Below are 16,967 nucleotides of genomic sequence, written 5' to 3' on the forward strand. Positions count from 1 at the left end.
GGATAATCCACAGAAAATTTCAAAATGAGGAAGTGGTGATGTTTAAGTAAGGGAAATTATGCTTACTCAACTGCAGTCTAATAATTATTTAAGCTTTTATAGTTTTGTAGTTTATACTGTATGTATAACAACCTTGCTTGGGCCAACTTTTCCTAAGTAAACAATCACATACCATTGCCCTATTTCAATTTGTCTCATTAGCCTAATATGAGAAAGGAAAGTTGGATCTGATTTTAAAACCTGATGCCAACCTTCTGTGGCCCTGTATACTCTCTCTTACGCATGAAGAGCATAAAACCTGCTGATCTGAGAGGTATTTTTAAAAGTAAAAGTGTGTAATTAGCTATGCAAATGCTAAATTTTGTTGATACTTTTCATTGTCTCAGAGCCACTTCTCTACACATATAACCTATTTGGGATTTAATAGTCCCAGACTTCCACTGGTGTTTTAGGTATGCAGTGCAAGCCAAACCTGTAGGTGTCTTCAAGTTTGAATGCAAATGGGCATAGAATCTGTATTTGGCAAATTACAAGGATGCCCATCTTGTCTGGGAATTATTAAACCACATGAACACAGGATGGTTCTCAGTGAATTTCAGAAAGGACTATCAGCTTGTACAGAGATGCTTGCCAAATATGTGAAGGTAACTCGCTCAACCCATTCTTGGGTGTGTGCCTTCTGAATATTCTGGGAGGGAATGCACAGAATATGCAAATAATATTGCAAATAATATGCAAATATAGTGTTTATCCATAAGTTTGGGCAGGTATAGCCTGAATGCTGAAATACTCTTCTTTGGAAAACTTGACTTTTCTGCTTGGGGGAGGAAAAGCTGCTGGTAAACCCCTCAACTCCTAAATGGCTGTGCACAGGAAAATGGGATAAGGATAGTAAATGCAAAGCCTCTTAAAATGTACTGTATGCGTTGTCCAAACTAGCAGGACTGTTGTTTTACGATAAAACAAATACTATATTGCACAGCTTAGGTTTCCTTCTCTAGCAGGAACAGCATCTTGAAATTTAGTTATCTTCATATGGTACTGTAGAAATAGATGGCAAATCAATAATGGATGGCATTTCAGTCACTTTGTGGTGTTGTAATTCTCTGTGTTTTGCTACACCAATTAGATCTGACTTCAGTGAGAAATGTTTCAGGAGCAAGGAGGTGAATTATTGCTGAGTTCCTGGCTGTCACTGGGGAGATGAAATAATCTCAGAACTGAATAACCTCAGTGAGTTCAAGAGATGGTAACTTAACATCCAAGAGGAAGAGGGAAGATCTCACATTCTGATGATGCAGTTGACAGTGAATTTTAGGCTCAATCAGTCTGTGGTTTATGCTTCAGTGGAAAGAGCATCAGAAACCATAAACTACACTTACCTCATAGCCGGCATTTAATTACTTAATCGCTCTTATTTTCACATTCCCCTAGAGACTGAAAGTGTCTTGAAAATAGGTATTTCCTTTGGATCCAGGGCTCCTCCCCTGAACCCAGAGTGAGTCGCAGGTGGGAGAGGTGCATGTGGGATAGGCCCCAGGTTCTGATGCCTCCCTGCTCCCAAAGCCACTGTGGAGGAACAGCTCAGGAAGTAGAATGCAGTTTGCTTCCATGTAGCAAACCTAAACAGTGTTAACTGAACCCAAGAACAGCAGCTCCTTGTCCATTTATTTGACTCTGTGGTTTTATTGTGAAACATTGGGTTGAGAGCTAGTGTCTCCCCAGGAACAAGCTGCTGGTTTCTGAAGGTGGAAGAGAAGCATCCCTCTAGAGTGTCTTGACTTTCCTCTCCACCAGCGTGCTGACAACCACATCATAAAGAAAATGGATGGATCAGGAACAGAATCTAAGGAGAGCAAGCACTCTGAAGTTACTAAGTCAGTGTGATGTACCAGTTCTATGCTTTTTTTGGGAAAGCATGTAAACTCCCTCCCTTTATATTAGTGTGAATTATGATTCCAAAAAATCATTGCTTCTAACATAAACAGTTTCTAATATAAACCATTCCTGCTGGTTACCACAGACAGCATAAGCAGCATGGAAAATTTCAGTTGTTACATCACAGTCACCCAGAGAATAGCAGCGGTGATTGAAATTATTTTGAAGTGATTTGAATAATGCTGAGTGAAAGGTAATACAGAATTATTGCACTTCACAGAGGGCAAACACAAAACCGACTCAGAGCTGGCTTTCATTTTACCTGACCTCTTGTTGTGGGATGTTGGAGCTGACAAAGCCACAAATTCGTATGACTAATTTCCTAATCATTTCCATGCTTCATCCAGTACCCATCTCAGCCTTATACAAAATATGAAAAATGAGAGGATGGCTGATATTGCACAATAGCATTTACAGATAAAGACTTTGAGTTAACAACTCTAATTTAGTAATGTCTTATTGTGGTGCTTGATAGTCTGACAATCAACATGCAATACAACATACAGGAACACAAGTGAATGTGTGTTAACTAGTATTAATTAATGGATTAAATATCAACTGGCCTACTAATTGCATTCTTACTGCTGATAAGGCTTCTGTCCTTAAAAAGATAAATAAAAGTAGAATTTCTTAGTCAAAGCTAATCATATATATATAATCTAAAACATCATCTCTTTTAGCCAAATTCAAGAAATTTAAGTATATATCAAATATATTTACTGAATTCGCTTGTCATGTACCACCATTTAACAGATATTTCTGTAATGGTTTTACAGAATGATTAAGTATTTTTAGAGGCTGAATGTTTTAAGTTCCCTCATGCTTGAATACAAAGGGTGTATTCTCCAATGCCTACAACTTGCAGCAATACTTCTTTACTGTCGTACCTGCAAATAAAGACCAAAAGAAGCATTCGTTAGGACTATCAAGTTTATTGTTCATAAGAAAACATATGTAGGGTTGGTTGTTTTCTGATTTGGATCTGTTTTCTTTGCCTAGAAAATGTTGAATTAAATTTAAAATCAGTTTTATTGTTCAGGTGTTCAAGGTCTGACAGAAGCTCCGAGGTTCACTTGGTAGCAACACACTCCAAAATCAGGAGCCTTAAATTGCTTTTAGAGAGAGTAGAAAAAAATAGTAATTATAACTGGTTTATTTGTTGCAGCTTCAGAAACTGAAACGATCCCTTTCCTTCAAGACAAAAAGCTTGAGGAGTAAAAGTGCAGACAATTTCTTCCAGAGGACTAATAGTGATGTGAAACTACAAGTAGACTTGATGCCTGAGGTGAGCACAAGCACTGGGGAATTCCCCAACTCAGAGAGCCAGGCATCTTCACTCACCAGAGCCCAACAGCTGCCAGAAAACAAGACTCACATCTTCCAGGAGCACATCTTCAAAAAACCAACCTTCTGTGATGTCTGCAACCATATGATTGTTGGTAAGAAACATTTTATTTAAAATCTCATTGTGTGTCCATGATAGAACTTGCAGGATGACCTTTCTCTATCTTCTGTGAGCCCAGATATCTCCTTGAGAATATTCATGCAGAGACACTGTGGATTTGTGTCATATCTGCCACAGGCTAACAGAATTTCTACATTTGTTGACAGATGTCTTGCTTTTTAGACACATATTGTTATCACAAGTTACCGCTGAGGGATTCAGCTGGAATCAAACTCTTCTGTCATTCAGATTATACTGAGCACCAAGCACAAGTTGTATGCTACACTAGAAGCAGCAGAAATCCATATTGCAAATGTGTCCACTATCCTCACTCTTTTCCACAGCAGTAATTTTAGCTCACTTTCTCCTCATGTCTGCCCTCACACCCAGCATCACCCTCAATTCCCTTTCACTGCGGTGACCATACCGACCTCCCCCAGCTGCCTCACAAGTCACTTGAGGGACAAGCAGTAGCATGTGCTGGATGGTAAACTCTTATCTGCAGGTATGAGTAGGACGAATATTTTGGGAGACCAGGTCAAAAACTAAATATAACAGCTGAATTTACACTGCAGACTTTCTTGGGCTTCTTCTACCTGATCCCTTCTATGCAAAAATCTCACTCTAACTTTATACCTTTAAAAGATAGGCCTGTCTGCTCTCTGAAGGTGTCCATGAGTATGTAAACTGTGGCCAGGGACTGACTGACTGACAGACAGGAGATAATTTTGTTACAGTCTCTAGTGTGCAGTAATTTTCAGTGCAGTGTGAAGACCTAAAAAGCCAACCTTCATGCAGATCATCCGTGGGGGCTTTGCAAGGAGAGGTCAAGAGAGAAGTGCAAGTGCCTGGAGGTTTAGAACCTGCTTGGCCACCACAGCGGCAAGTTGCAGGAGTTGCTATTCAGAAATCTGGTCCTGGAAATTCATGTCCTTGTGACTAGTGTTGTGCACATGATTTGGTCTTCCTGCTTACTTACCATCTACTTGTCCCAGCACAGTAGAGCAAGAGTAAATTGAGTGGCAATTTACCAATGTGAAAGTGAGAGATACAATTTCCAAGCTTTTAGGCAGGACAAGGAGTTATGCACTGATTTAGCTTCATGTAGAAATAGTATAGGTCTTTGAGGTCAAAATATTGTCTGTAATTTGTATAGCTTACTGTCAGAAACTTATCTCCCTTGGCATGAAAGTTACTGCCTTTTAGATAACTGTATGGTAATTTCTTTAAAGATGCTGATAGGACTGATCAACATTTTTCAAATGAGGGTGCTCAGTGCTTCCCACTTGTGTGAGGAATCTGTGGTCTTTGGAAAAGGCAGCTGTCTACAGAACATTAAAATTGATGCAAGACAATCTTGCCTCCGTAAATTAACTTATATTCTCACTTCACCACAGCTGTACTGAATCCAAGGAAACTAAGGAATTTTAATCACAATTTTTTGGTGTCACTTTCCAGTCTTCTAAGGTTTCTTTCTACTTGAAGTGATAAAATAAATTAAAGAGAGAAGCAGTAAAGTATCAGTATCAGGGAAGTTCACAGTCCAGGAAGTGACAGGAAGTCTGGAAGAGCAGTTAATTGAAATAACTTTATATATGGGAAAAGACCCAGAATTTGTCTCCTTCAGTAATGTAGATGGATGTTCTATCAAAGCTTACTTTCACAAATGTATACTGCAAATATAAGTTCCTTGAACTTCTGGCAGCTTTTATGGGCATAAATATCATCACAAATCTGCATGACTCAGCAGCAGTGTTCCAGAATACTGCTGCTCATGACAGATTATTGCTGGCAGCAAACTTTTCAGAGAGTAAATCCAGTTCATAAACACTCCTGTCCTTCTCCTTTGCTGGGCAATCTGTGTCCTCCTGGAATAGGAAAGTCCTGAAGCACAGCTCTAAGCTTCAGAACATTCACTTTAACCCCCTGTGCTTTCTGAACTTTTTTCTGTTCTCTCTCCTGAGGGCTTTGTTTTTCTGTTCTGTGTCTTAGCCACTTCATTAGCTAAAGAAGCCTTTTATAATTGCTGAAGAAACCTATGTCACCTATTTTGTCTGGTAGCAGTCTGAGTCAGGTGAATTGCTCTGACCTCCTCCACCTCATCTTTGTTTGGAGGTAAGGCAGAAAAGATGTTAAGAGTTTTACCTTAAGATGCCTTAGAGTATAGATGCCCTGATTTTCATGGACAAACATCTTCCCTATTCCTACCATCTTCTCTCTCTGATCATTACTTCAGTCATGATCAAAACTTCAAAACTTACATTCAGTTTTGCTGTATTGTACTTTAAGCAGCATGGTAGATTTCAATGTTATCGTTTGCCGTTCAATTAATCTATACAGATTGTGCAGCTGTGGATTATAGGAATAGAGCGGTAAAACAGGCAGCTTTCAGGAAACTCTGTTAAGCCTACTCCCAAAGAGAGACTGAAAAAACCTCATTTCTCTTAAGGGACTCTGAATTTATGCTTGAAAAGTGGCGCCTATTTGTCCTCTCTGCATTTTTCACAGGCAGCTACACTTAAGAGTCATGAGTCTATGACTTTAAATTCCTCATTGATGAGAATAAAGACGAAGACAGATACATGCTTTGAAGACTGGAGGAAAGATTCCAGGAAAATTGTGTCTTGACTTTAGATGGTTTTAATTTTGCCACCAAGAATGATTCCATGTTCACCTTAAATGGCACTCTGATCTATGAACTAAGCAGCTCTGTTTGGTACACAGCAGCGTAATGAACAGTGCACAGCATGAATGTGCAGTGACTGCTTCAGTCTCACTCATGTGGCAGAATCTGTTTGTAGTTTTAAAGTGAACAGGACACATGGAGCAGAGGCAGGAGGTTTCCTGTGATGCTCTTTTCACAGCAAAATTAATGAACTTGGAACATTATCTTACTAGAAAAAAATACATGCATGATCTCTCTTTGATTCCTGGGCACTATGAGCCAAATATTGCCTTTGGGATGCAGTGGTTCATCTACATATTGGGGGCAATTGTCTAACAGCTTCAGGTTATGAAGTCTCAACCCCCTGACTTGCCCCCTTCCATTTGCCATTGTTTATGCTTTTGTGGTAATGGTTGTCCTTGATTCTCCAGCTGGGAAGGAATTGTTTTTTCTAACTACCCTGTGAAGAGAACTTGCTAACACCTAATACGAAAGTTTCAGAGTTACACACCAAGAAAATCAGAAAAATAAAAAAGCTAAATCCCAAGGCATCATAATCAGTATATATATAAATATATATCAGTAAACTTACTCTTTCAAATGTTTTACATGCATCCCAGAGTGCAATGCAACATATTCAAAAGAAAATCTGTTTATTGATTTGATTTCAAAAAAGAAAAAAGAGTATTAAAAGTGTGCTTCATACCTCACTTTAAAGGCAGGAGTCAGAGAGTTCCTACTAATTGTACTAGACTGGGACTCAAATTCCACCCCAGTAAACAGAAGAAAAATTTGATACAGAAGGAGTAATTTTCTGTCAAATGAAATAATGGAAGAAATTTCACATTTGAGGGAGCTTTGAAGAGTGCATGCAGAATCCATTTTACATTAATGGGGCCTTCTTACAGCATCTAATTCTCCAATAAAACAATAATTTCTAATAATGAATTCAACAGTAATAATTCACAAAATTTCAGAGCGAATCAATGGTGTGTTGGAGCAGACTCTTCACTCCTTTCTCCCACTCACTGTTTTGGCACTGTGAGTGCCTAGAATTGGTTAGCTTAAGACTGAGGTTTCAGCTCCATGGAGGCCTACATATTTTCCTAAACACATCCACCCTTGAACATCCTCTTACAGTATGTCTCTTAGAAAGCCATTAATTTGCTGGGTTTAGTAGTAGTATTTATCATTATTTTAATACCTAACCCAGCAAGGGAAAATTTTGAAAATCAAAGTGCCTTGTGGAACGTATTATTAGATCATAATTTAGGAGACACTGTTTTTTGGGTTTTTTTATTTTACATCGCAGTGAAAAGAAAACCAAGTCAGATACCTGCAAGTTTGCATCATGTTATCTACATTTTCTGTGTTTAGCAAGAACATGGTAAGCTTTGGCAATGGCAAATTAAGGGAGGCAAAACCACCTGGCAAAAATAAATACTATTAAATTACTGTTACATCAGATTACAGTCTGAAACTATGCTGATCAGAAGCAAGTTCTTGCTCTTCTTCTGTTGTTGGTGTGTCATCAATCATCTCTGTGACACTTCACTGTTGAAGAAAACATGATTCCATAGTTGAAAAATACTGTGTACTTTTAAAGAAAAACCTTCTTCTGTAGAATTCTTAACATTTTACTCATTTACAGATCATTTTCTGTGCTGTTTCACATGGAAAAAAATGTTATTTTCCACATATTCCAAGCATATTACATGCAATTAATGTATTCCCATCTAAGTCAAATATACGTAATGCAGAAAAAAAGGCACTTTGCTTTAAAAAATACAGTAATTTCACGAATACAAGCCACACCAATTTGACCAAAATTTTGGTGGAAACCCGGAAGTGCGGCCAATATTCGGGGGCGGCTAATATATGAACAATATTCTAAAAGCTGCCAACATGGAAGTGAGAGCCCGCGGCAGCCCCAAGCCAAGCTGGAGCCCGGCCGGCCCCGGCAGAGGTGGGAAAGCCTGGCAGAGGCGGGGCCAGCAGTGTGGGGGGCGGGCGGCTGAGCCTGAGCCAGCAGGGCGGGGGAGCCCGGGAGAACTGGGGCTAGCAGTGCAGGGGAGCATGGCAGAAGCAGGAAACCCGGCGGGTGGGGCTGCCTGGCAGCGTGGGAAGCCCAGCAGAATCGGGGCCAGCAGCGTGGGGGAGCCCGGCGGTGCGGGGGCCTGCAGTGCCGACCAGGGCGAGCAAACGTGGCGCGGGGTGGCCAGGGCGAGCCTGGCAGCGGCGGCAGCCCTGCCGGCAGGGCAAGCAAACGCGGTGCGGGGCGGCCGGCGAGCCCGGTGGTGGCGGAAGCCCTGCCGGCCTGGCGAGCAAACGCAGCAGCGGGGCGGTGCTGACGGGAGAGGGGGGCCAGCGAGCCCGGCAGCGACGGCAGCCCTGCCGGCCTGGCGAGCAAACGCGGCGCAAGGCGGTGCTGACGGGAGAGGGCGACCAGCGAGCCTGGCAGCGGCGGCAGCCCTGTGGGCCTGGCGAGCAAACGCGGCAGCGGGGCGGTGCTGATGGGAGAGGGGGGCCAGCGAGCCTGGCAGCGGCGGCAGCCCTGCCGGCCTGGAGAGCAAACACGGCACGGGGCGGCCGGCGAGCCTGGCGGCGGCGGCAGCCCCACCGGCAGGGCAAGTAAACGCGGTGCGGGGCGGCCGGCGAGCCCGGTGGTGGCGGAAGCCCTGCCGGCCTGGCGAGCAAACGCGGCAGCGGGGCGGTGCTGACGGGAGAGGGGGGCCAGCGAGCCCGGCAGCGACGGCAGCCCTGCCGGCCTGGCGAGCAAACGCGGCACGGCGCGGCTGGCGAGCCTGGCGGCGGCGGCAGCCCTACTGGTTGGGCGAGCAAACACGGCGCGGGGCAGCCAGCGTGCCTGGCAGCGGCGGCGGCGGCTGCCCCGCCGGCAGGGCGAGCAAACGTGGCAGCGGGGCTGTGCTGACGGGAGAGGGGGGCCAGCGAGCCTGGCAGCGGCGGCAGCCCTGCCGGCCTGGCGAGCAAACACGGCGCGGGGCAGCCGGCGAGCCCGGCAGCGGCGGTAGCCCTGCCAGCTGGGCGAGCAAACGCGGCGCGGAGCGGTGCTGACGCGAGAGGGGGGACAGCGAGCCCGGCGGCGGCAGCACCACCCGGCCCGCCCCGCCGAGCCGTGACGCTGAGCTGGGCCACCCGCCCCCATCGGCAACCATGAGCGGGCCGAGCCTGCCTGGCCCCGCCCCGAGCCAGTAAACCCCACTATGCCGCGATCCTGTTACTAATTGGCCAATTTGTGAAAGCTGCGCACGGATTCTCACTACGAACGAAAGTGCGGCTAATATTCAGGGTGTGGCTTATTTATTGACAAAGACAGCAACTTTGTCGACGCACCGGAAGTGCGGCTTATACTCCGTGCGGCTTGTATTCGTGAAACTACTGTACATTACTTTAAAGTCAATCTTTCAATGCTGTGTTTTAAAGAAATATCTTCTGGTTTATATTGTATCTTTCTTTGTGTTTTCCAAGCCTACTTAACTGTTTCACTCCATTCTTAACTTAAACTATGGCACAGAATTTTAATCATACACCCATGGGTTTTTTGCATACCTGTTAGAACCCATTAGAAGTTTGCCTGGAACAAACTTGCAGGAGGACCAGAAAAACCCATGGTCTGCAATGTCCAGTAATGTTCTTCTAGGTCATGCCACCCCTGGCTTAGGTAGCTGAGATATATGCACTTACAGATATTCTCAGGGCAACTGGGTTTCTGGTTTGGATGCAGATTCTCTGGACCTTTGCAGCTCTAGAGGTAAATAACTCCGTACCTGTCTTCTCGGGAACTAACCAGACTGCAGATAGAGAAACCTGTGGAAAACAAATAAACAAGTAAAAAAAATAAAACCAAAATATAGCTGTAGCAATAGCTTCCTTTCAGTGTATTAATCAATAGTGCTTAAGCAGTGAAATTGTGTTATCCCTTCAGAATTGACTCCTTCCTTTTGTGGTTTAGTCAGTCATTCTGAAAGTTCAGACAGCCAAAAAAGTACCATTAATAATTCTTTCTCACTTCATCTTTTAAAAGCAACCTGTATTTCTTTATTTCACTGCAGTTGTGAATGCTAGAACTTTCAACTGCTTTTATCGCCAAAATTATGTTGCAAAATCGTTCAGAAATTTAGGATCCAAGTTGATAAACTGACCAAGTTTTTCAAATGCAGTAATAAGGAAAGAAAGAGGTCTAGACTGAAACTATGTTTCCCCTTTTCTCTTACATCCTGCATTTGAACTCTTCTCTTAGACTATCAGTAACTGCAACTCATAAGTACTGGAAAAACTCCATGGTTAGAGGAAGTGTTTATATAACTGTAATTTATGTGGATGTTTATTAAATATAGAAGAATTTCACAGGAACTATGACACAGTGCTTTCTGCATCCAGTCTGATCAGCTCTCTCTTAAAAAATATGCTTGACTTTTTTAAGCTTGCTGCCTCATTTCATGAAGCAGGCATTCTGGTTTGGTCCAAACCTGCCTGTATCCAACATTATCCAAGTAAACAAAGGTGCAGTAAACAGTCACAGATTGATCACCACTTCTTGGCAGCAAGACAAAGTAGAAGTACTGCTGGAAGTACTCCTGACTTTTTCCAAGGCTATAGTAGTTTGGAAGACTCTTTAGACAGAGATCTTGGAAAAAACAAAACCCAAAAAGGCATTTTTAATTATCTTGTACGACGAAGGAACAAGTAATGTTATTCATTCAGTCCTGCCCTCCACTTTTCCTAGTCTCTCTAGCATCTCCAACACAGATGACCTTGAGAGAAGAGATCCATGTCACCACTTCATCAGAACAGGATGAAGTGTTCTACCCTGTAGAAAAGGGTAAAGTGTTTCCAGCGATGCGGACATACCCCTGGAGCAAGGCTTGTGTAGTCACAGCCAAGCCTTCCCACATTTTTTTCGAGAGACACTATTACTATTATAGAATAAATTTATGTTGTTTATTATTAAGAGTTTTCCTATGGAAAGAAGCTTTCAAGAGCAACTGAATCCAGACTCCTTTTTTTTTCATTTGTGAGGAAAAATCATGAAATCATGCCGGACCAATCTGAAAGCCTTCATGACTGGCTGGGTAGATGAGGGGAGGAGTGGTGGATGTTGACTGCCTTGACTTTAGCAAGGCTTTTCACACTGTCTCCCATAACATCCTTGTAGGCACACTCAGGAGATGTTGGATGAGTGGGCAATAATATGGATTAAGAACTGATAGAATGGTAGAGACCTCTGGTTGGAGGTTCATTGCTAGTGATGTTCCCCAGGGGTTGGTACCAGGTCCAGTTTTGTGCAACACATTCTTCAATGACCTGGATGAAGGGATGGATGCATCCTCAGCAAGTTCATTGACATTACAAAACCAGGAGGAGTGGCCCCAGAGTCCTGTGCTGACATCCAGTGAGACCTGGACAGCCTGGAGGGTTGTATGGGGGGGAAGCTCCAGCAATTCAACAGAGGCAAATGCAGGGTCCTGCACCAGGGTAGGAATGATCCCAGGCACCAATACAGGCTGGGATCTAACCCGTCTGAAAGCAGCTCTGCGGGTCCTAGCGGACAACGAGTTCCAAGAGCCAGTAGTGTTCTTGTGGCCAAGAGGGCCAATGGTATCCTGGAGTGCATTAGGAAAAGCTTTGCCAGCAGACTGAGGGAGGTGATCCTGCCACTCTACTCAGCCCTGTTGAGGCCTCATCTGGAGTGCTGTGTCCAGTTCTGGGCTCCCTGGGCAAGAGATACATGGAGCTCCTGGAGCAGGTCCAGTGGAGGGCTACAAAGATGATTTGGGGGGCCTGGAGCACCTCACTTAGAGGACAGGCAAAGGGAGCTGTGGTTGCTCAGCCTGGAGTAAAGACAACTGGGAAGGGATCGCATCACTGTCCATAAGTACCTGAAAGGGGATTTGCAAGAGGATGGAGCCAGGCTCAGTGGTGCCCTGGGAGAGAACAAGGGACAACAGGCACAAACTGAAACAGGAAGACTCGTCTGAAAATGAGAAAGAACTTATTTACTACGAGAGTTACAAAGCACTGGACGAGGTTGTCCAGAGAGGTTGTGGGTTTTCATGTTACAGAGATATTCAAGGCCCATCTAGCCATTATCCTGTACAACCTGCTCTAGTAGGGCCTAATTAGCAGCAGATGGGACTAGGTGATCTCCAGATGTCATTTCCAAACCCAGTCATGCTGTGATTCATTGAAAACAGGCCATCATGTAACCTTTTCAATAACTGGTACCATGTGCTATCCCATATATTACTAAATGATCTACAATCCCTGCCTCTACCTCCTTCTTCCCTCCAATAAATTTACTCCTGGATTTAGGACACTTTGCTTCAGTTGGCGACAATTAATGGCTCAGGGCGCTTAAATCTTCTAGCACTTTTCAGAGTCAGCGTGGGTGAGACACTTGAGTCATCTCTCTCTGCTGCGGTAAAATTTAGGGCAAACAAAACCATTGTATTTTGTTAACACACATTTGCTAAAAATTGGCGTAAAATAATAATTTTACTCTATTAGATTGAAATTGAACCTGACTTAATCCTACAATCTCTATCTTGAGTTAATAACTCTCCATAAGCAGAGACCTTCCCATTTCTGAGCGGAGCCCTGTAAGAAGGACCAAACAAAAGCATTATGGAAATCTGAAGTACTAATTTACCTAAAATGTACAATATGCATTTGACTGCTAGTTATAGACCAGTCAGGTATAGGTAATATAATCTCTCCAAAATTTTCTAACAGTGGATAGTTTGTCTATTAAAATAAATAAAGTGGGAATAAACAGAAGTAAAGGCATAGAAGCACATATGGTATGTGCAGTATAGGTGTGTTCCATCTACTTCTACTCTTATTTTTTGATAAACATGGCATAAAGTATCCAATTCATACAGCTCCCACATTTGTAGAAAAGCTACAGGGAGCCATACATTCTCCCTGCATTAAATTATTATTTTTCTTTGTTAAAGAGTTAAACATACTTTAAAGCAAATATTGAAAAGAAAATATTTAGTTCGTTAATCCTCTGTGAGGGTTTCCTCCTCTGAGATAAGGAAAGAATGTTATCAGGAAATTGGATAGTCAGGAAGTGCTTAGTTGAGAAAAGAGGGTGGAAATATATTTTAAATTCTAATTTGTCCTTGAACAGCATCAGACATGTTTCACATTTGTTGCTAGATAATTTTCAAGCTCACTTTAATTTGGGGAAAATTGCTATTAATATGAAACTGCAGTTAATCTTCAGTCAAAAGAGACTTTAAAAATGTTGATCAACATTTGCTGTTTAATTAGATGGAAAACAATAAGCATTTATAGAACATCTACAATTAATATTTTAATATTATGTTAGCCATGGTGATTTTTAATCAAAAATTACATTAAAAACCACCGAATACCCTACTTAGTAGTGAGTAGGCTCTTGGTACCATTGCTCCTGGTACCAGCTCTAGTGAGGAATATAATGGCAAACTCAAGGTTTTTTAAAGGCCAAGGGATGAAGCAGAATGCAAGTGGAGTTTTTACGTACTGCTACGTACTTTTCCAGAGCTCACATGTGATACGTCTACAGATAAGCAAATTAACTGCATCTTCTTTAAAGCTGACCTTCTTGTAAAAGCATTATTTTTTCTTTTTAGAGTCCTTATCTACCAGAGTGTGACTGTTAGGTGGATAATTACAATGCTGAATAGCTGAAAAAAACATTATCTAGAAGCAAAATTATTAGAAGCTTTACCTTGCTCTGAGTTGCAGAAATCTTAAAATGAGGCACTTAACAGAAATGCTTTTGTGAGAAATAGCACACTGCCATCATGTAAAGTGCCTGCTTACATTTGCTTGTTGCCCTTAGTATAGAAGGATGTCTCAGAGAGCAGTGATCCTTGTGGCTCGCATGGATCATTGCATGTTTTTCTGCTTTGGTAATATGAATGCAAGCTACTGCAACCAACAGTGCTCTTCTCTGAACTGTTGAAATTTTAGTTTTCCAGGTATACACAATCTGGAACTGTTCTCCTCTTTGATGTAAGTTTATCTTGTACACAGAAAGATGCTGCAAACACATGGGTCCTGACTTTTAATTCTGAAGACATGCTCAGTTGAAAATGACATGTAATTGAAAATTGTGGTTTCCTGGTAGTTTCCTTTATAACATGCAGGGAGTTGTCCGTATCCATCATTGGACAGAAATTTCTCCTATTCATTTAATTAGTAATTGGTGCCACATGGAAGTGTACCTATAGGTGTGCTAAGGCCAGTACTGCTATGTGTCAAGTAATGAAATGTATCAGGATATAACATCTGTTTGCAGTGGCAAGGTGAGATGCTGTCTGTCTTACAGTGTTTATTACACAGTAAAAAATTCCAATGTGGAGAGCATCTGGATACCAGGTTTTATTGAAGAAACAATGACATTACAGATTTTGCCCTATTTATTTTTTCTCATGCTAACTTCTTTCCTCCCCACCAGCCTTTCATTCCCTAAGTCTCCCCTTCCCTGCATGAAGGGATCACTACCAGTGACATTGGACAGCAAGTAATTTTTTATTCCTGCTGTGATGTGGCTTGAAATTGCCCATCTCAGGCACAGTCCCTGGGCATCCCCTGGCATTGATGTCCATGACTGAATGTGCTCTTCTGGTCTCCTGTCTCTTTATTAATTGGAGGATTTGGGATACACTGCTTTTGTTTAGTCAGAGTGTTACAACATTTCCAGCAGCTAATAGGGGTTGCAGCTTGTAAGTAGCAGCCTCCTCCTGTCTGAGAGTTCAGGGGTTCCATTTCATACAATTACCCATGACCTTACACAGCAGTTACCTGCTGCTTGCTGCTGTTCACAATTTCAGCTGCTCTTTGCCTATGACAGCTCATAAGTCTTAATATCTGTATTGACATTCAGCTCTGTGCAGTACCTTCTGACACAATTATCTGCTTTTTGCTGGACTTTTGTTATATGTTATGGTTTTATACACTGTATAACTGACAGATTGTCAAGCCTTGTGCTGCCCCTGTGGGTTTCCCTACTCCTGATAGTGGCAGCACAGTTATGATTGATGTTAATTAAGGGTTTTGAACAACAAACCATGTAGCCATGCTGGTGCAAAGCGCATGTGTAAATGAGAAAATCTATGGCTTGTGTTAGCATGGTTTGTTCCTACTGGAATCCATGGTGAAGTCAGGTAATGCAAATACTGTCTAAATATGGACAGTTTATAAATGATGCATTTAATTATTCATGTGGATAGACAAAATCTTAAAAAGTGGATTTGTGGTGATTTTGATTAATGACTTAAGTATTTAGAAATAGAGTGAAATTTCAGCTTAATGTCCCCATGTTTTTTCACTGTCAAGATTGACCCCTGGGCAGGTAATGTTCTTTTTGCTTTGCTGAACTACATAAACTGTACAATCACTTGACATAAGTTTTTCTTATTAATTTAATTAGTAATTGGTGCCACATGGAAGTGTAGGTGTGTTTTATGCCAGCACTGCAATGTGTCTAGTAAAGAATTCTCTCGGATTATAACAGTGAACACTGAGATTACCTCTTTGACCAGATGCCAGTTGTAAATTAAGTGCTTTTTCTGCTCAACCTGTGGATTTCACTGAAATTGGTAACTATTTCTGGAAAAAAAATTAACACATCCCCACCCTACCCCACCCCCAATCTGCATTTGGTGTGAAAGGTTTCATTTGAATATTTTTCCATTGGTTGGAAATCAGGAAGAATTTACAGAAAACAGGAACAGATATTGGAAAGAGCTGCCCAGGGAAGTGGTGGAGTCACAGTTCCTGGAGCTTAAGGAAAGACTGGATGCAGCATTCAGTGCCATGGTCTGGTTGACAAGGTTGTGTTAGGTCATGGGTTGGATTGATGATCTCAGAGGTTTTTCTCAAACTAATTGATTCTGTGGTTGTATATTTTCCACATGGAAAAGAAACTGAAACAGATTTCACTATAAAATGTGATTGTAAAATTCTGAAAGATAGAAGCACATTGTGACTAATGTGACTAACTGTAGAAATAACTACCCTAAAAACTGATACCACCAAAACTACCCAGTTACTTATGGTGGTGCCCTGAATTCCCTCCAGTCCAAGCAAATCATGCTGTCAATTACACCTGTAGCTTCTGGTGATCCTCCTTAGCTATGTGTGGTCCAAGGAAAGAAATGGCTTTGCAATGGAAATCTGCAAGTGTGGCCAAATCCTGACCAAGTACTAGACTTTATCCACTTGTAGTTATCTTCTTTGCTCCATTTCCTATCTTCCTCACTAGCTACTGTAAAATGGAAAAAGGAGGGAGGAAGAGGAATTGTGGTCCTGGTAAGTCATACATTAGCACTTTGCATGCAAGGCCCACTGCAGGCACTGCCAGTCAGTTTGTGCTAACATAGACGTGCAACAACACTGGGAGCTTGCGCTGGTGAGGGAGTGCTTTTACTGCAGGAAGAAAGAGCCCAAACCCTCTGAAAGTCTGAAACATCAGAAGGCCAGTGAACAACTATATGTATATATATATCATGGGGCTTTTTTTTTTTAACTAGACATTTTATAATTATAATTTACAGTAATTTGACGAATACAAGCCACATGGACTACAAGCCGCATCTCTGGGTGTTGGCAAACATTTCATTTTTTGTCCATAAATAAGCCACACCTGAGTATAAGCCGCTCTGTCGTTCGCAGCAAGGACCCGCATGCAACAAAGTTGCCAAATAGTAACAGAATCGCGGCATGGCGGGGGGGTTACTGGCTCGGCTAAGGCTGTGCAGGCTTGGCATGCTCGGGGCTGCCGATGAGGCCGGGGGCCCAGCTCGGTGGGGCCGCTCGGCGGGGCCACTCAGGGCCAGCCGCTGCTGCCACTGGGCTTGCTCACCCCGACCCGGCACTGCCCCATGGTGGCAGGCAGTGACA

The 16,967-nt window shown here is 42.6% G+C and overlaps 1 protein-coding gene across 3 annotated transcripts in view; it reads left to right on the plus strand.

Annotated features, from left to right (window-relative positions):
- STAC (SH3 and cysteine rich domain) overlaps positions 1–16,967 on the plus strand; it is a 107,051-nt gene that overhangs the window by 22,292 nt on the left and 67,792 nt on the right. For all 3 annotated transcript variants that reach the window (XR_004417860.2, XM_033059202.2, XM_033059191.2), the window contains exon 2: positions 3,104–3,377. Coding sequence is in view for 2 of the 3 variants with exons in the window: in XM_033059202.2 (XP_032915093.1) it covers positions 3,104–3,377 (274 nt within the window). In the remaining variant the exon portion in view is untranslated. The remainder of the gene's footprint in view (positions 1–3,103; positions 3,378–16,967) is intronic.

Source organism: Catharus ustulatus, chromosome 1 (genome assembly GCF_009819885.2).
Source record: "Catharus ustulatus isolate bCatUst1 chromosome 1, bCatUst1.pri.v2, whole genome shotgun sequence".
Taxonomy (NCBI): domain Eukaryota; kingdom Metazoa; phylum Chordata; class Aves; order Passeriformes; family Turdidae; genus Catharus; species Catharus ustulatus.